Source organism: Zophobas morio, unplaced genomic scaffold (assembly GCF_036711695.1).
Source record: "Zophobas morio isolate AGI-343-1 ecotype UQ-CSIRO unplaced genomic scaffold, CSIRO_AGI_Zmor_V1 ptg000030l, whole genome shotgun sequence".
Taxonomy (NCBI): Eukaryota; Metazoa; Arthropoda; class Insecta; order Coleoptera; family Tenebrionidae; genus Zophobas; species Zophobas morio.
Genome location: NW_026972135.1, coordinates 17,908,153 through 17,928,410, shown reverse-complemented (window position 1 = coordinate 17,928,410; position 20,258 = coordinate 17,908,153). Strand labels below are relative to the sequence as shown.

Below are 20,258 nucleotides of genomic sequence, written 5' to 3'. Positions count from 1 at the left end.
AGATAGATAGATTTTAACATAGTCATAATTATACATTTTTTTTTAGTTATTTATATCAACAAACTATGTATATTATTGTCTAATTTTCATTTAATGGCATTTTTGTTTATTAATTTGTACGTACCTTTTCTAAATTTTGTACTTATGTTTTTTATTATTATAAAATGTGAAAGAAAATGACTTATGTTCGAGTTTATGCGGCATATTTTACCCGTTTTTTAAGACATATATTAATGCATATGTTTTGCCTTTAGTGTATATCTGCCTCTAATCTAATAAATTTTCTAAAAAAATATTGTAAATTTTGAGAAAACGCACTTAAAATCATTTTCCTTTGTATTTATTAGTAACAAAAGCGAGCTCACCAACGCGTAAAAAAATTCCAATGTGTTATTTACATTTATTTTTACGTTTTCAATAGCACCAACAAGTATTTAAAACAACGTGTATTGTAATAATTTGTTTGTATCATTTATTCATTATTATAATCCTATTTATTTATCAGAAACTTCTAAAGGAAATAAAATCTAATTGACTAGAAATAACGGCAAAGTTGTGTTAGGCTCATTTGGCAAACGTTGTAAATTATCTTAATGCTTACTATGAGATTCTTACATTTTTTTTCGTCGCTCTCTATCGAATGGTAGATTTACCAACAGTATTGTTGCCGTTAAGCGGGTTGCTTATGCGCGCGATTGGGGTCCAAGATATTCGCCGGCGTTTGACGGCCAAATGTTGGTGCGCCATTTCTTATTCGCCGGCCTTCGGCCTGTCGCTCCAAACAATAGGATGGGTCTGTCTGTATTATTTAATCAATGCTCATTCTACAATATAGTTATTGTAAATAAGTGAAACGAATGCCGCTAGAAGGAACGTTCTGTTCAATAACTTTAATTAAAATATCACTGCTCAAAATTATGTTTATCAAGCGCATGTAAAAATATGTTTGTTGAGCACCAATAAATGCCACAGCCGAGATGGTGTTCGAAACTACATTATTTGAATGATTTTTGATTACACATGTTTTGTCGTAATATTAACAAACGTGTATAGTGCATAGTAATAAATCTAAAAAAAATAACTTACGGCATGACCGGGACCACCTGCACTTTGTTTCGTTCACAGAACACTTACTACTTTTGTTTATTTCACCTTCACGTGTCACCGCTAGGGATATTTTACCTCAGTGCTGACCAGCCCATTATTGTCTACTCTTGTTACGACTCTGTATTAAAATAAATTACAATAAAAAAGCTTAAAATAAGTCTTCACAATAATCAGAAAAAAAATCCAACAATAACGCAAAATCCGAAGTACTGCCACCTTGATCGCGATACAGTCTCCCAAAAGTCCTTAGAAAGTCGGTAATCAGTTTCAACGTCTCCTGCAACAGTTGGCTATTCACAAACACCTTTTCAACAGTAACACCAACCTGATCCCAGTTAGTCCTAAAAATCCCCGTACACTGGGATTCGAAAACTTCGCTACTCAACAAGTTGTGTTTAATTAAATAAGCACAGAACTTTGCGAAAGCATCCCAGGTGGCTTTGCGATCACGCGACTGTGCAAAAAACGCCACGTTGCGCGGACACAGCAAAGACTTGAATAAATCATCACAGCCATTGTAGTATAACCTCCAAATGTCGCAAGACTTTGACAGGACATCATTAGAGAGCAAAGTCCAATCGTGTGCGACTAAAAATCCCTAGATTAACAGAAAAAAAAAACATCGACGACATCACACTTACGTAGTAAAAGCATCAAATCGAGGATCTGCGTGCATATCGTCGCCAAAATACACTGATTAAAGTCACTTCTCTCATTTATACTCCTGGAAGTATCGTCCAGAAGTGAAACTAAGACCTCCTGCGATAATGGATTATTTTCAATTACACCAACTGTTAAAACCTGGAAACTTTATAATTATTACGAAAATTCTGTTCATTGGACAAACCCTGTATTTTTCGAGCAAATGGGCAGCACTGGTCACATTTTCATTGTGTTCCATGGGAGTGCCACCAGGTGGCAACATGAAAATTGGCTTTCGTGGTTTTTTACCGTCTTGGTTTGTGATTTTTTGAATCTCGTCATTAAAATCTTTCGTAAAAACAACTAAAAATATAAAATTTAAGTGACTGAAGGTTAAAGTTGGCACCACTGACCCAAAGTCACGTGACTCTCAATCCACTGTTTGACACGTTCTAGGCATGTTTTCTTGGTAATTCCCACACACACTTGTATAGTTTGTGGTAAAACGTCTAAAGAAACCAAAGATTCGATAGCCTTTTGAATTTTCGAGTCGGTGATTGTTTCCATTTCGCTGTCACAAGCTTTTTGAAGTTCTTCCAAGCAAGTGACAGCTAACTCATTAGCCGTTGTTTTCATGGCAGTCTACGATTTTCGACAATTTTACAACTTGAAACTTAACCTCACTTCTTACCTTCTGGGTTTCTATATCTTCATTCTTTTTGAATTGTATGCAAGATTTGAACTTTTCGGAAGCAATTTTTTTATGTTTGGGGACCAAAGTGTGGCACACGTATTTTACGCAAGTCGACGCCACTCTTTCGCTTACAAATTCGACTGTTTTTCGAAGCGAAGTTGGTTGTCCGTTAAAGAAGGCCTCTTCTAGTTGTTGCTAATAAAAAACGGATGAGTGACTACCTAATATTAAAACTACGCAACTAACCTCCAATTTTTTCCTAGCTACTTCATCAGGTGATTGCAAGGCTGTAACCGGTGTAATGTGCTTGATTTTAATGGAATGACTGGTTGAAGACGATGATAAAAGTTTCTTGATTTCATCCAAATATGGGCAACAGAAGTAAAGTATATCTTGATCGACGATCTCCAGTTGGTCGAGGTAGAATTTTGGGTTCGCATTAGTCGTGTCATCGAAATTTGGTGTTTGTGTGCAGAAATGGAGGAAGTTATTATCAGGTAAGTGTGGAAGCTCGAATAACCAACCAAGACAGAATTTTATGAGAAAGATGTTGGGGTCCGGGCCCCAATCGAAGTTTCGATAGATCCAGAAAAGAGTTGTGTGGACTTGTGCGTAATAAGGTAGTTTGAGCGTTATGTAATCTAACATAGAAAGGTATTTTATTAACCAAGGGACACACAGTATCACGGACTTGCGTCTGATAGAGTTTTCGAGGAGAGTTTTCACGTCGAAGGTTGGTCGAATCTGTAGAAAAATTGACTGTGAATATGTTGACTATAACAAGACACGTAGATAATAATTGTTCGCAACACAATTTCTAAAAACAATCTTTGCTAACTGATTTGGAAAGTACAAAAAGTTTAACCGCGGCGTAAATAAAGTCCGGACACCACTTTTAAGTTCACTGAATGTTGTTAATAGCTCCGACACGAGAGTCAAGAGCATAAGATACTCTTGCACTTGTGATGTATGAAATCGTGTTGAATTTCACTCTAGACATCTAGATTTTTGAAAAAAAAAAAAAAAAAATCAAATTGTATAATATTTTGCAATTTAACTTTGAAACTGCAAAACCGAGACCCGATTTATAGAAAGCGAAGTTAAAGTTAATTCTCGATTAACTTTTAACTGAGGTCCGTTGCGAGGCAACGCGCATATTTTAACCAATCACGGGCTCATATTCCACATTTTAATTCTCTGTTAAACTAATCGAGGATTAAATATTTAACTCGCTGTTCTATAAACCGGCCCCGAATGCTCTAAAATTCTGCAAATGTTTTAAGATTATCGTAATGATGGTAAATCGTTAATTAAAATTTATTCGTTTATCCCATCCCAAAAAGGTGATGACGTCATTTCCAAATTTTATCACTAGACAGCGGATTTCTGTCGGGCTACGTCACGATTTTAGTGGGGACGCGCTGCATCGCCGGGACTCAGTAGCGGGTGATAGGTAATCACTGAATTTAATTGTCACTTGATTCCATAAATACACTTAACGATTTATTAATCAAACGGCTAAGTAAATGAGAACTGGAATTAACAGCAGAGTGCAACGAAGCAGCGTTATTCTAATCTCAAATAAACGAAGTGCAGCCGGTAACTGCAATGAATTCCCATCCCGTACGAGCCGTACCGAGTTTGGCCTTGTCTAGCCCGACAGAAATCCGCTCTCTATTTATCACATAAATCTTAGCAAAAAATTAATGAATGAGTGAATTTATTTTATTGATTAATAAGAACTTATAAAACCGAATGCTTTGAAATCTTGCAGACATTTTAAAGTTGTCGTAAGCATGGTAAATTTGTAATCGAAATATCTGTTTATCTTCTCCAAGAAATTGAGGACGTCATTTCAAAATTTTGACAATTAAATTCTATCGAAAATATGCAAAATATGATAAGTCTATACTGTGATTTATCGTTCCAATCATATTTTTTAGAACTGCTTATACGGGGTGACTCAAAAAAAATCAATGTGTTAATTTACTTTATTTATTAAATCAGGAACTGCAAAAGCGAATGCTTTGAAATCATGCAGACGTTTTAAGGTTATCGTAAGCATGGTAAAGTTGTAATCAAAATGTCAAAATGCATCTGCTTATCCCCTCCAAAAAATTGATGACGTCATCTCAAAATTTTGTCGAATAAATTCTATCGAAAATGTGGCAAAATATGACCACACTTGTGTACATGATCGTTTTTCGGGTTGGAACCGTGTAAATTGAGTTTTTGGGCTCAACGTCTCGCACAGTTTCGTAAGTGGCATCTTCAGGAGCAGGGTTAAGAATAAGGCAAAAGAGCACGGTAACTCCGTATGTCAACCATACCAGAGGCGAAAAGAGTGGTATGGTTGACCTACTGAGTTACCGTGCTCTTTTGCCTTAGTCTTAACCCTGCTCCTGAAGATGCCACTTACGACAGTGTGCGAAACGTTGAGCCCAAAAACTCAATTTACACGGTTCCAACCCGGAAAACGATCATGTATTGATTCCGACCGTGGAAGCCTCCGAAATTATTTCACTACACTTGTGTTTTATCATTGAATTTATATATTTTCATTGCATTACAAACTCAATTTTATGGAGGAACATATTGAAAGAACAACAATTGTTACCGCATATAGTGTTAATTCGCACGTTACCTCGCCTTGTTGCTCTGTTTTGTTGTTTATTTCTAACAATTTTTTAAACAAAATTTAATTATCTTTAATTTTGGGGTAACGTTTGTGCTCCAAAAAGTAACGTCACAGACTAACGATGACCTGCACGTCTACTATCAGTAATCGTCCTATATCTTTTTATTTTGATGTTCATATTCATTATGGCCATTTTTGAAAATTTGTTCTATACAGATGTATACAAAGTTACTTATGTTATATTTTCGTTTTATGTCATTAATTAAATTATTTAGAATAAAATCACTACATAATGTTTTATATTTATCTCGTCGGTAACTTGGTTATATGCCGTTATTTAACAGAATATATAGGATATGGAATATACCTAACGTTTATCCCCACAACACTGAAAACACAAAATATTTGCCGACTCGTTTCGCCAACCACGTTGGCATTATCTTGGCAAAACTAAACTGAGTTTATATGCATGTACTTATTATTATAGCACACCGAGTGATCAAAAAGATTCCAGGTTTCATCTCAACCAGTTTATCAAAATGACTTTAAAACTAGTAACTATACAGAAATTACGATAAAGGATTTACAAAACGATTTTTTGGAAGGACCATATAACCAATCGTGGCAGTTCGGTTTTTTCGGAAATGAAGTTAACTTACGTTACTCGAATCGGACCGTCAAAGTCTTCATTATTAGTTCTTCATCAAAACAATAACAACATTTTGTAGTAAATTTGATTTTGAGTCTATACTTGATCGACAAGATTACGCAAAAATTCGTTGTCGTCTTAACGTTTATTGGTTATTAAAATTTTTGATAGCCTAACAAAAATACGTTAAGAGGGAAATAAACTTGTTTGGGTTGTTTTTGGACTAAAGTGTCGTATCCAAATTTGAATAATTTGAATAAAAAAAAATCAAATAAAGAAAATCGTTAAACATAGGCAACCATGTGCAAGTTTAGTTCTTTTCTGTTAGTTGGTAGCTCTCTTAGGGGTATCTGGTGAGAGGGTTGGTAATGAAGTTCACTTGTTTGCTAGAGGGTAGGTGACGCGTCACTGTCGTTTGTTTTGGTGTGAGTGAAAGGACGCGGTAAGGAAGCTAGATTAAGTTAGTTGGTTTGGTAGTTAGCAAAAAGGAGGAAGCCTTTGTTTAACGACAATTAATCATCGTAAGGACGACGACGCCACAACTGTTAAGTTTCCCCAACACGCGTAGCTAATTCTTGCGTTCTTTCCAATTGGAAATATGCCAATTTTCAACCGACGCCAACACGTAGTGTAAATTTGTTTTATTGTTTGTGAATTCACAGTTCATGTTAGGATTTTAATCGTTAACTAGTTCTAACACAATTTAACGGTCCTGAGATTGTTCAGATAAAGCACTTACTAGGAGATTTCATGAAATTCACTTAGTCAGGATTTATCCTTTGTTTATTAAGTTATAAATAAGGTTTTTCGATGCTTATACTGAAGTGTTACATTATAACACTTCTTAATTCTTCACACAAGATTGCTAATAGTTCATTTACGGCAGTAAAATTAACCTAACATTGTCCCACTCTGGACCGTGAAAGTGCGGTAGAATTCATAATATCGTGGACCGAGAGGGTCGGGGGAATTAAATGTTTCCCTTATGGAGTTATCATCACGAGACTGAATGGCGAATTTAAACGTTGTTTATTGCTTTTTTTGAAACTTTAACACTTGTTCAGTTGTAGTTTAACATCAGAGTCATAGAAAGTGAACATTTAAATGTAATTGAGGTAAGTAACACAGAAGCGGAGTGCGCGGTTCCTAGTCGAGCTGGCGGTCTATTCGGATCTTAAATAGAAGTCAGCGGAGCGGTCGGGATGACGTGACGCTGTCACCTTGTCTATAGCCGTGATGTCCAACCACGAGTTTTCGACCGTAACGGCTTGTTAAGGCGGCATGTGGTTGCCGATAGAGTAGAATCACCGTCGTGGTGAGAGAATAGCCACAACCGGGAGGCCCAAACTCCGCTGGTGTTACAACCGCCCCTATGGGTAATTTTGCTGTCCTCTAGAATGAAATTGACATAGTTCGATCGCCACACTCTTATAGCGCTCTGGTGCCGCTCCCACTCCATAGAGTTTTATTAAAGTTTTATTTTCTTGTTGACTGTCATAACTTTAATATTGTTAAATATATTTTGTGTTTTATTTACTGATACTTTTCCAACCTTGGGGTCCACCACTTGCATCTGAACGCAAAAAACACACTGTATGGTTCTACTTTGTTAGACGATCACAACCAAGGCGAAATTTTTGAATTCTTGAATTTTTCGCGGGCTTTCAATTTTTTTTTTCACATGTCAATTTAAGGCGGGATGTTTGGGTTATCACAAAAGAGTCAACAATGTAGACGAAAATTAGCACAGCAATAGGTTAAGAGTTTAAAAGCTAACGAGACATGTTTTCTGAAACACAGCCAACTGCGATCACGAATTATGTTGCTCACCCAATACATTTTGAAATTTCTTTTGAAACTATTCGCAAGTGTGTGTTGTTGGATGGAAACATGGTCATCATACTTCCATAGTTGCAAACTGCTGCTTATATTTTGTCTTTTTGTTTTAATATGTGTAGACTTCTTTTCACAACATGAAACTTTAAATATGTATAAGGAAATACCGATTTTGCAATTAGGCTCCGCCCAATAATTGCAAAACCCATTTTTTTTGTAAAAATGTACCATTTTAACCATGTTCTAAGTTTCTTGTTGTGAAAAGAGGGCTAGCCCCGCCCACCCGCCCCATCTCAATTCTGATGATTTTTTTTATTCGTCGTAAGCCGAGAGGCGGAACTTAATTGTAAAATCCTTATTTTTCTAAGAGAAATTACCACGTAAGATTTAATTTAACAGAAAAATGTATTCACTTATACGAAAAAATGACTCTTAAAAACAATTTCGATGTGATTACTAACTTGGAAAAGACCTGAACGTGCTCGCTGCCCTCGCATTTTGAGTATGTGTTCTTTAAAATTTGTTTGAGTACAGTGTTATTTAAAGAATACAATATATATTAAGAAAAAAGTCAAACATTAAGCGCCACCCATACCTGCCCTGATCTAAATAGTAATGAAATTTTCATTCGTTGGAAGACCCAGGGGCGGAGCCTTACTGCAAAATCCATAAAGAAAAAAAAATCGTCACAATTGAGGTGGCGTTATTTATATTTTGCCTTTTTTTCTTAATATACATCGTATTTTTTGATGAACATGTTACTAAACAACTGTTTTTATATCCTTGTAAAGAAATAAGTATTTTGCAGTTAAGCTCCGCCCCCTTGGTTCATGGCGAATAAAAACAATCTTCACAATTAAGATAGGGTGGGTGGGCGGGCTTACATTTTGCTTTTTTGTTTTAATATGTGTGGACTTCTTTTCTCATGAAACTTAAAACATGTTGGACAATTTATACAAGGAAATATCGATTTTGCAATTAGGCTAATAATAAATAGAGATTTACAGATAGCTTCCATAAAATTTTTCTTATGACTTCTATGAGATTATACTGTACAAAAAGGAATGATTAGAATGCGAGCGCAGCGAGCATATTCAGGTGTTATTAAAAATAATTCATTGTTGTCTCCAAGAAGCTAAATTATTAACAAAAAAATGTATTCATGCAGAGGAAAAAGTGACCCTTAAAAACAATTGTGATGTAATTGCGAAGTTGGAGAGACCTGACCGAGCTCGCTGCGCTCACAGGTGTTATTAAAAATAATTCATTGTTGTCCCTGAAAAACTAAATTATTAACAGAAAAATGTATTCGCTTATAGGAAAAAAATCTTTAAAATCTAGAGATTTATTATTACAACGGAAGTCAAAAAACGTTGTTAAGACAAAGTTCAGATTTAATTAAAAAACCGATATAAAGTTGTAATTTTTTTTTAATCATCCTGTATAAGTGGTTATAAAAACTCTAAATGCTTTAATAAACTAAAGGTATGGTGACAATAATATTTTTCTTACTTTAGATTTTAGTATTTATTGACAAACTTTTGAGATGTCGTCATAACTTTTTGGGAGGGGATAAATTGATAAATTTTGATAAACAATTTATTGGGCTTGGAATTATTTGCAAGATTTCAGAGCATTTTCAAAGTTAAATTGCATTTATTATAAATTTTTACTTATTTTTTTCTAAAAATTCAGTATTTGCTCAGATAAGACTGATTTTGGCAGACATCACACACTCTGAGAAAAGAGCGGGCGGGTGGGCGGGGATAATACTTGCTCAGATAAGACTGATTTTGGCAGACGTCATACACTCTGAGAAAAGAGCGGGCGGGTGGGCGGGGTTAGTACTTGCTAAGATAAGATAAGAAATTTTAAGATGATGTCGTCAGTTTTTTGGGAGGCGGAAAAAAATAAATTTTGCTTAACGATTTACCATGTTTTTATATATTTATAAGATTTCCGAGCAATCGGCTTTGCAGTTTCAAAGTTATATTGTAAGATATTCTTATTGTTTTAAATTTTTTCTAAAAATTCTGGATGTCGAGGGTGAAAATTCGACACGGATTCACACACCACAACTAAAAGAGTATATTATTTTATAAAATTTAAAAACTTTTAATTATAAATTTTGGAGATGACGTTATCAAATTGTTGGTGGGGATAATAAACCAAATTTTGGTTAGTATTTAACCATCTACATGATATTTCAACATATGTACAAGATTTGACAACAATCGGTCCAGCAGTTTCGGATATTAAAAAAATGGATACCTGTATCCAAGTGGTTAATTGATTTACAAAAAACATAAAGTTTCCAAAATTGACAAATGTTAAATAAATACTTCCCAGGAAACTGATAATTTGACTGAAACCACACGCGTTCACTGACGAAAAACACTTTATTTAATAAAGGACATTGAAAGTTTATCGTTAAATCGCTAACACGCGCCAAATAGACATCAAATTGGTCCAAACTGTCTAATTGGTATCTTCGCAAAAGTAACGTGATATTGTAATAAAAATTAAATATTGCCGACCAGGGAACTGAGAAATAAAACCGGTGGACCTTGTTTCACGTTGATCAAAAACAAAAAAATAATAAATATCAATTCAAATATGCTAATATCAATTATTTTCATTAATATTAATTAAGTATATGCCACAATACTTGAATTAGCAGCAATGCTACTTATTTTATAACACACCACATGTCAATTTACAGGGTGAGGACAGACAAGGGAACTGAGAATTTTATGTTTTAAAAATGTTTCTATAAAGTTAATAGCATATTTAATCAACTATTTATCATTTGCCGGTGTCAATTCATGTATGATCTTTTGTTGTAAACAAACTTCAACGTCTTTATGTTACATAAGGACAATCATTGGTGGTCTTTTGAAAATTCCCATTTTTGTAGAATCAGTCACAGATAGACAGACAGACAGACGGAATGCACCCGCCCGCTATTTTCTCAGAGGGAATGGCTTTTGCCAAAATCAATCTTATCTGAGCAAGTACTAGCCCCGCCCACCCGCCCATATTTTCTCAGAGTGTATGACGTCTGCCAAAATCAGTCTCATCTGAGCAAGTAGTAGTCCACCCACCCCTTCTTCATTTCAGGGAATACTCTTAATTTTGTTTAGTCCAATCTTAGCAAGTTTTAGCCCCGCCCACCCACCCCTTTTTTTCTTAGAGGATGTCTTTTACCAAAATCAATCTTGTCTTAACAAATACTATCCCCACCCACCCGCCCCCTATTTTTTCAGAGGTTATGTCATTTGCCAATACAAGAAGAAATTTTGGAGATGATGTCATCAAATTGTTGGTGGGGATAATTAGCCAAATTTTGGTTAGTATTTAACCATCTACATGATATTTCTAAAAAGGTTTCTCATTAAAAAAATTGGTCGAAAATTGTTTCGATAGAACTTCCCTTGCACTGAAAGTACAATGAAACATATCCAGCATTTTCGAGTTGAGCTTTTACTTTACAGAATTTTGTGTGCAGTGTAGTATTTGCTAAGATAGTTTTTGTTAAAATAAGATTGATTTTGGTAAATGACTGAACAATATTAAGAGTCATCAGTGGGATGAAGAGGGGGTGGGTGGGCGGGGCTATTGCTTGATTATAAAAGGTTCTGTAGGAAAAAGTTAAACTTAGCCCCGCCCAACCATCCGTTGTCTTATTTTTACTTCCCGAGCGTAAGCAAAGGAAGTATTGTAATCGAGTCCGTCGGCCGACTCTCTACTTTTACGCTTTCTCGATCTTTCATGACTCCTAGAATACGAAGAAATACATTTCCGTTTGTCTGTCCGTCTGTCCGTCCGTCTGTCCGTCTGTCCGTCTGCCGTGCCGGATTTTTATTAGATAGATAATCTCCGAAAGTACTGGACCGATTGTTGTGAAATTTTGTACTTATATTAGGAATATCATGTAGATGGTAAAACGCTAACCAAAATTTGTCTAATCATCCCCACCACTAATGCGATGACGTCACTTCAAAATTGTACATAGTAAATGGGTCTTAAATTGTATAAAATAACATAGTCCTACACATGTAGTTTACGACTCCGAATTCAGTTTTTACCCGAAACGTCCAGATTTTTGGAAAAAAAATCAAAATCATAAAACAACATTTTGCAATTTAATTTTGAATCTGCTAACCCGAATGTTTTAAAATGTTGCAGATGTTTTAAGGCTCTAAAGAGCATCATAAATCTTTAGTCAAAATATATTTGGTTATCCCCTCCAAAAACTTGATGACGTCAGCTCAAAAGTTTGCCGAATAAATCCTATCTAAAATGTACAAAATATGATGCGTCTGTACTTGCGATATATCACTCCATTCATATTTTTTGGATTTGCATATACAGGGTGACTCAAAAAAATTAATGAATGCGCAAAATTTATTTTACTGATTTACTCAGGAACTACAAAACCGAATGCTTTGAAATCTTGAAGATGTTTTAAAATTATCATAAGCATGGTAAATTTTTGATCAAAATGTATTTGGTCGTCTCCTCCTAAAAAATTTATGACGTCACCACAAAATTTTGCTGAATAAATCCTATCTAAAATGTACAAAATATGGTGAGTCTCTTGTTGTGATTTATCATTCCATTCAAATTTTTTCGATTTGCATACACAGGGTGACTCAAAAAAATTAATGAATGCGTCAATTTATTTTATTGATTTAATCAGGAATTACAGAACCGAATGCTTTGAAATCTTGGAGATGTTTTAAAGTTATCATAAGCATGGTAATTTTTTTATCAAAATGTATTTGCTCATCCCCCCTAAAAAATTGATGACGTCACCCCAAAATTTTGCTGAATAAATCCTATCTAAAATGTACAAAATACGGTGAGTCTCTTCTTGTGATTTATCATTCCATTCAAATTTTTTCGATTTGCATATACAGGGTGACCGAAAGAAATTAATGAATGCGTCAATTTATTTTATTGATTTAATCAGGAATTACAGAACCGAATGCTTTGAAATCTTGGAGATGTTTTAAAGTTATCATAAGCATGGTAAATTTTGTATCAAAATGTATTTGCTCATCCCCCCTAAAAAATTGATGACGACACCCCAAAATTTTGCTGAATAAATCCTATCTAAAATGTACAAAATATGATGAGTCTGTACTTGTGATTTATCATTCCATTCAAATTTTTTCGATTTGCATATACAGAGTGACTCAAAAAATTAATGAATGCGTGAATTTATTTTATTGAGTTAATCAGGAACTACAAAACCGAATGCTTTGAAACATAGGAGATGTATTAAAGTTATCATAAGCACGCTAACTTTTTTATCAAAATGTATTTGCTAATCCCCCCTCAAAAAATTTGATGACGTCAGCTCGAAAGTTTGCCGAATAAATCCTATCTAAAGCGTAAAAATATGATGAGTCTGTACTTGTGATTTATCACTTCATTCATATTTTTTAGATTTTCTTAAGAGGTGGCTCAAAAAAATTAATGAAGTCAATTTATTTTATTGATTAAATTAAAGGCAACACTTATTATTAGTATTACATTGGACCAACCCAATTTGGTAGACACAAAATTTTTTAAAGTAAAAACTCGGTTGAAACATAAGGGTAGCACGCTTATTTACATCGACTTTAACATTACAGACGTGTGCGCTGTCTAGGTTCCGCGAATGTGGAATAGACATGTTTATAATCAACCAATTGTGAATTCCACCGTCAAAAATTAAAATAAAACTCAATGTTTTATATAATAAGCGGAAGTCGAAGCAATAAAACCGATGGTCGTTTTGTTTACAGTTTCTCTGTTTGACTCTCACGTATGCTGTTACGCTTGTCATCTTAAATTAAGAATGTTTATACATAAACGATTTTCAGTTGCCTCTCATATTACTAGACAGCGGATTTCTGTCGGGCTACGTCACGATTATAGGTGGGGACGCGCTGGATCGCCGGGACTCAATAGCGGGTGATAGATAATCACTGAATTTAATCGGTACTAATTCCATAAATATAATTAACGATTTATTAATCAAACGGCTAAGTAAATGAGAACGGGAATTAACAGCAGAGTGCAACGAAACAGCGTTATTCTAATCTCAAATAAACGAAGTGCAGTCCGTAACCGCAATGAATTCGCATCCCGTACGAGCCGTACCGAGTTTGGCTTTGCCTAGCCCGACAGAAATTCTTAGCATTACACTACATCTATCCCAACTGATATACGTGTCCTTGCAAAAATGTTGATGACGTCATCGCATTTTTTTTTAATTCCCAGTACAAAAATGTAATGAGAAAAAAATACAATAGGCATGCAGTCGTCAAGTTTCCGACAGCGAGGGAAGTACTGTCTAAACTCTTTAGACCAATTTTTTTCTTCAGATATAAGAAATAAATATTATAGCAAATAAGCAGCATAACAAAAAAATTACGATTAAAGCTTCTTTTAACAGCCTACGTTCTATTAGTTCCCATTCTTACTCTACAAACGAAGTATAATTCACCCCGCCCATCCACCCCGTCGCTATTTCAGTGATTAATTTTGTCTAGTCCGAATGAAAGGTGGATCTCAATTGAAGTGCGATAAAATCGTTAGAATGAGAACAGCGTGTGTGGGCGGAGCTAGTATCCGCTAAGTTAAGATTGATTTTGGCAAACGACATATTATTTATAAAAATAGAGGGCGGGTGGGTAGTACTAGTATTTGTTAAGATAAGACTGATTTTGGTAAAAGACATCCACTAAAAAAAAAGGGGTGGGTGGGCGGGGCTAAAACTTGCTAAGATTGGACTGAACAATATTAAGAGTATTCACTGAAATGAAGAAGGGGTGGGTGGGCTACTACTTGCTCAGATAAGACTGATTTTAGCAGACGTCATACACCCTGAGAAAAGAGCGGGAGAGTAAAAAAAAAGGTTTTACCGTCTGTACTGTTTGACAACCTTTTCTTGTGCTGCTGTTGCCTAACCTGATTTCAAATACTTAGCTTTATGTCATTTTGACCTACTAAAGAAAATTTGGTTATGACATCTTAATAATAATAAATCAATCAGTAATAACAAATTCTGACGTAAATTAAATGCCACTGTCAATCATGTCAGTTTTGACAACTGGAAGTAACGTAGATTGGCAGGTTTACCAATTTCAATCAAAATTCATTGATGCCAACTGAAACAGTACTCAGCACGCTGTAGTTTTGGTAAAAAACGGTAAATTGTTCAAAAAAAATTTGTGAATTTGAGTTTTGTGACTTCTTTTTTAAATTGCATCTGAACAATTATCTATAAATCAACAAAAAACTCACCTGTTGTCTAATTTTTAAATGCGTTGTTAATAAATTCTCTGAATAGTTGCTGACTTCGCTCTTATATGGAAGGGATTCCACGAACCCTACAAATTTTGCCAAGGTCCTTAAATTCTTTATACACGTGTAGTAAGATTTCTTCGTCACAAAATCCACATCATTTTGTGAAAAATCCTCCTCTTCCAATTCATTGCTTCCAAAATTACTCTCATTCAACTCAGTTATTTCCTCGATGAGCGTATCTGCCAAATGCCTATTGAAAACGTAATTCGAAGCCACCAGAATAAACTCTTTATAAAATTCTTCCACCTCATTAAAAACTGGTAGCGAATTCAACCCCTGACAACTCCCTTTTGTCACACACCGACTTTTTAATTTATTTAGTTTTTGTGCATCAACATCTAAAGATGTGATAAAGTCACTATCTGTATTACGGCAAGTATTCAATAATTGTGCTTTAAACAGCCTCGCAAAATGTATAAAATTCGTTGGCTCTGAAGAAAGACTTAACAGAGTTTTAATTTTCCCGCTTAAACTGATACTAAAACTGAAACCTGGCGCCAAATGATGGACGTCCCAAATCCTCAAAATCTCATAAAACAAGTCCCGTTGTTTACGAAACGCGTGAAAAGAAAGATCGTTGGGGAAATTCTGTCGATTATCAGTGTCTGAATTAAAACAAATGTTGTTTTGAGTGGTTTCAATTTCTATAATCCTGTCAGGTTTAGACACTTTTTGTAAACCCTCTATTAATTGTGGAGAAAACAATTTTAAGCGCTCGTTCTCCGTGAGTGAACGAATAGTCGAGTTGTCATAATTCCGTAAAACACGTGCTTGCCTCTCAATACATTTACACGCAAAATAGACTATGTTGTGCACCGTATTAAATAAAACCTGCGCCGTTACTTTATCACTTAAAACATCTATACCCCATTCAACACTGTAGTGCTGTTTTTTCAACAACAAAGAAATGAGAAAGTACACTTCACTCGTCAAGTTTAAAACAAAACTGTTATCCAAAAGCTCGGTGTAAATTTGCACCACTAGCTCAATTTCTTTCTGGTGACTTACCAACTCTACATCTGGTTTAATCTCCCCGGAAAACGACCTCGCTACTTTTTTAGGACTCCCAGTAACACCCTGTATAGCACTACGTGATAAAATCCGCAACTTCTCTTCAACTAGAACATTCCGCTCGCTCGGAAACTCATCAAGCTCGTTACTAAAATTAAAACTATTCTCCGACTTGTGGAAGTTGTTCTTATTGCTATGGTTCAAATTCGTAGGTTTAATGCGTCGCTTCGATTCTGAGTTTTTCTTCTTCGAAGAAACTTTCTTCGACACCATAAAATCCCCAAGACACAGAGATGACTTGGGACCTTTCGGAGTCGAAAAACTATGGTGCGTCTTATAGATCGGAGAAATCGGGCTCATGCAGTTCAAGACGCTGCTGTCAGAATTCACTTTAGTGATTTTGGGGGTGCTCGTGTTAATCTCTGAGCTCAAATCGAGCGGGAAACTGTGGGATCTGTTGATTTCGTTACTACTCTTTGTAGAGTCATCAATTTCTTGATTTTTGTCGGTGATGAAGCTCCCTACTTCCTCGTGGATGAAGTTTAGGAAATATGTGACGAAGTCGGTGCGGGAACATTTATATTTTGCGGAAAGTTCGATAAATTCGGGGTCCTATATGTGACGTTACAAAGTGAGGTTATGTTATATATTTTGTTTATGATTACCTGATAGCTGAGTTGAGTGAGCCATTCGAGGAAGTCTTCAATGGGGGTTTCTTGGTTTAGAACTTGATTTAGAAGTGTTTCGGCCATTTTTTGCGGTTTTGTGGTGTTTTAAAGGTTCGGCATTGCGCGGTTAATTGTAAGGGTATAGATTCTGTTTGTACCGACTTGTGGCGGTTGGACGGGTGTCTGATAGGTGGCGCTGACACTGATTAAGTCAACGCGCTAATTTTGATTGTGCAATTGTCAATGAAGTTTTCCGTTGTTTGAATTTTTTGTGTCAATGTGTTGTATTAAATTAGCGATTTTGCAATAATTAGGACGTGTCGCTGATGTTTGAATAATGTATTGACTTTTTTAACAGTGTTTGTTTGGGAAAAGCGTTAAAAATAAATATTTTGATCGTGATACACCGACTTAAATAAATTGCTTCGTCAATTTTTCAATAATATTAGCATACAGATATTTTCAGGTAAAAACTGTTATATGTAGGGCTGCTATTTGTGGGTCAACATAAATATTTAAATGTTGGCGCGAGTTTCTCGTTTGTCCTTGCAATAATTTAATTTTAAATCTGTTTAGACACCAGTTTTAAGAACTGTGTGGCCGAGAAGGAAAAACCGATAACTTGTTAATAACGAATAGCTTTCAGGGGAAGTTGAAAATTCGAAGAAAAAGTGCAACCGCATCTTATAAAATTTCATTAGATTAGTATGAAGTGATTTCTATTGTCTCTTAAATATAATTTTACAATTTATAGAACTGAAACATTCATTTGTTTTAAGAATAAAATATGATTTCAGAGTTCTAGAATTTATTTTTTTACCGTAGAGAATTTTAGAATTATTTTTAAGCCTCAGAAATATCAAAATTTTATTCTCAAAATATACCTACTGCATTCCAGTTTTTCATTTTCTTGTATTATTTAAATGTTTTCTGAATGAGAAAGTTCGGATGCAAGTTTCATGAACTGGAAAACTGACAACTTTAAATATACTAAATATAATATAATAGCGAAAGTACTTACGTTATCGTTTCTTAGCTTTCGGTTCTAAAAGTTTTAAAGTCTTTATATCCCAGAAAGTATAATAAAAATCTCTTTTTTAAAAAAATGTCTGTTGTTAACAGACACTTTATTTATTATTATTATTAAAAAATACTTGAAAGATATAGTAGATCTAAATATTTGAACATGTTCTTTGTTTGTCTTTGTAATCATTACTTAATTAATTTTAAGAACTGTGTACGCCACAAGGAAAAGCCTGTAATTTATCAAACTGCAGCAAACAATATGTTAAAAAGAAATCTAGGAACAGGAGTGCACTTGCACTCAACACTTAGATTTTGAGGTAGCAAAATTTAAAACACAATAATAATAGGTACAACTATTTTAAGTAATGTTTTATTATACTACCTGATAATTTTTATATAATTCTTAACTTAGTAGCTTGATTTATTTAGTATTGTATGTTCGTGGATATTTTTCACTATACATACAACAGTACATCCAACCAAAATTCAGACATGCGCACAAAATTTTAAAACCCGCGAATAATTCAAAATTTTAGGTTGGACTGTGATCGTCAACAAAATGGAACCCTACGTTGTGTGTATTTTTTTTTTGGTCGAATGCTTTCAAATTTAAAATGCAAAAAACAACAAGATCTAGATGAATACCAGAATTAGCAGAAACGCAGGAAACAACATTTAATTACGCCACACTCTACCAAGAATTTTAAACAACAATGAATTTACATGATAATTTAAAACATAATTTATTATGTTTTGATTCAAATTTTATGTATTAAATCAGAAATGTATTCACATAGTACATCGTGTTGTTGTTTAATTAATAATGGTAATAATAATAATAATAATAGGTCTTCACTGCAACGGAAAAATGATAAATATATGGAATAAAAATAGATTCGGTGCTTAATAAAGTACCTAAATGCTAAAGTAATCTGTAGTATAGTTAAAAAGTAAAACAAAAACTAAAACGTACACATTCATATAAAAATAATGGCGTATCAGCAACAAAAGAACAAACCGAGGAATTGTTAAACCACGACCGAGATCAAAAGCATAAAAACGACATAATAAGGGTCCCAAAGCTGATCCTCCAAGAACACCGGAAATAACAGTATCAGAATGTGAAATTGAATTATAAAGAAGTATTTTTTGACGTGGACTAATAAAACCAGATTTGAAAAAGAATGGAAAATGTCTTAGATATGCTAATTTTTTGACTGTTGAATAATTTAATAAAATTAATTCAGACTGAAAACCTTGATCTGCGACGGTGACTATATTATTTAAAAATTTGCAAAAATAAAAAAAAATTATGCCTACATTTTTACGTGATTTTTTTTTATTTTCCAGATGTGGCTTTGTTTTGACCAGTGCAATTATTAAGACAGGTTTTTATCAATTTATAGACAAAATGTGACAACCAGCTGTATGTTATTTACAAAGCAAGTTTAAAACATTATATAACAAAAACAAACGTAATTTATGAAAATGTAAATGCTTGATTCATTTTACTTTATCATTATACAGGGTCATCATAAATGATTGTAGTCAACTTGGCTTTGAAAACAAATGAATTTTTTGCTGTTGCCGCTTCATAATACGGTTCGAAGTAATTCGAACTATTAATTAAATGTCATGCTCTGTTTGAGGTTATTTTCAAAAATAAATAAAACACTCTTTAAGTGTTTAGGCCTAACTGCACCGCTTTCACTTAACACTTAGAAGTGTTACGTAAACTCAATTGTGTCCGTGCCCCCATGCCTCGTGTGTTCGTGCAGTTTATAAAAAAAAATATGGAAAACAAAATGCCGAATAACCAGTTGTACACCGGAGGAGGTTTTAATTATGGATTAAGTTTATGAATATGAATCCAAAGCTACCATAGAAAATAAAAAGGACGATATCATTTACTGGTGCGACAAAAATTCTAAAAAAAAAGTGGTACGAGAACAAGAAAAATGAAGACCGGAAAACAGCCGCAGACGAAGAGGCCGAAAGAAGAAAGATTGGCAAAGGACCACGTCCAGTATTTGAAACAGTGGATCCTTGTTTTGGTTAAGTTACGGACATCACAAATCAAAACACTTGTGGAGACTGGAGACGTACATTTCACATAGTGGGGACGAAAATGAAAGCATTAAACCAACAAATAGCCAAGATGATGCAGAGGAAATCCTGTGTGTTTAGGTACAAGATGACATCACAGTCTTGGTTCCAATGTTCAACAGAAAAGCATAGTTGAACAGGGTGGTAGTCAGTGTTCTGTGGTCATGATTTACCAACAACCTCAAAAGAAGTAAGTATACATTTCATTGTTATCTATAGAAAATTTACTGTTTATTTTAAGGACCACTGGCGTGTTACATACCAAATAATTTTAAAAAGCTGATAGATCAGTAACTTCACACTTCACACTAAAAATTGGTTTAGTGGAAGAAGAGCAAAGGTTATGGAGACTGTTCATGGGAACATAATTTCACAGCAGTAGCAGGGTTATGAAGTGACAAAATTAAAAAACCAATATTTCGGGCAGGAGTTGTTAACTACAAAAGAAGGAACGAGAAATTGAAGAATTTAATTTTAGGAAAAGGGTTTTAAAACCAGACATTAAATTAAACGTACTTA

At 34.4% G+C, this 20,258-nt stretch overlaps 1 protein-coding gene across 1 annotated transcript; it reads right to left on the bottom strand.

The window, feature by feature from the left end:
* Window positions 1–978: 978 nt before the first annotated feature.
* Window positions 979–16,780, bottom strand: LOC135138148 (codanin-1-like). The gene is made up of 9 exons (XM_064068035.1): window positions 16,605–16,780; window positions 14,866–16,551; window positions 2,690–3,187; window positions 2,441–2,638; window positions 2,163–2,391; window positions 1,955–2,112; window positions 1,749–1,908; window positions 1,433–1,695; window positions 979–1,384 (listed from the first exon to the last, which is right to left on the bottom strand). The coding sequence occupies exons 1-9, from the start codon at window positions 16,689–16,691 to the stop codon at window positions 1,256–1,258; spliced, it is 3,408 nt and encodes a 1,135-aa protein (XP_063924105.1). The 5' UTR covers window positions 16,692–16,780; the 3' UTR covers window positions 979–1,255.
* Between the last annotated feature and the right edge of the window lie 3,478 nt (window positions 16,781–20,258).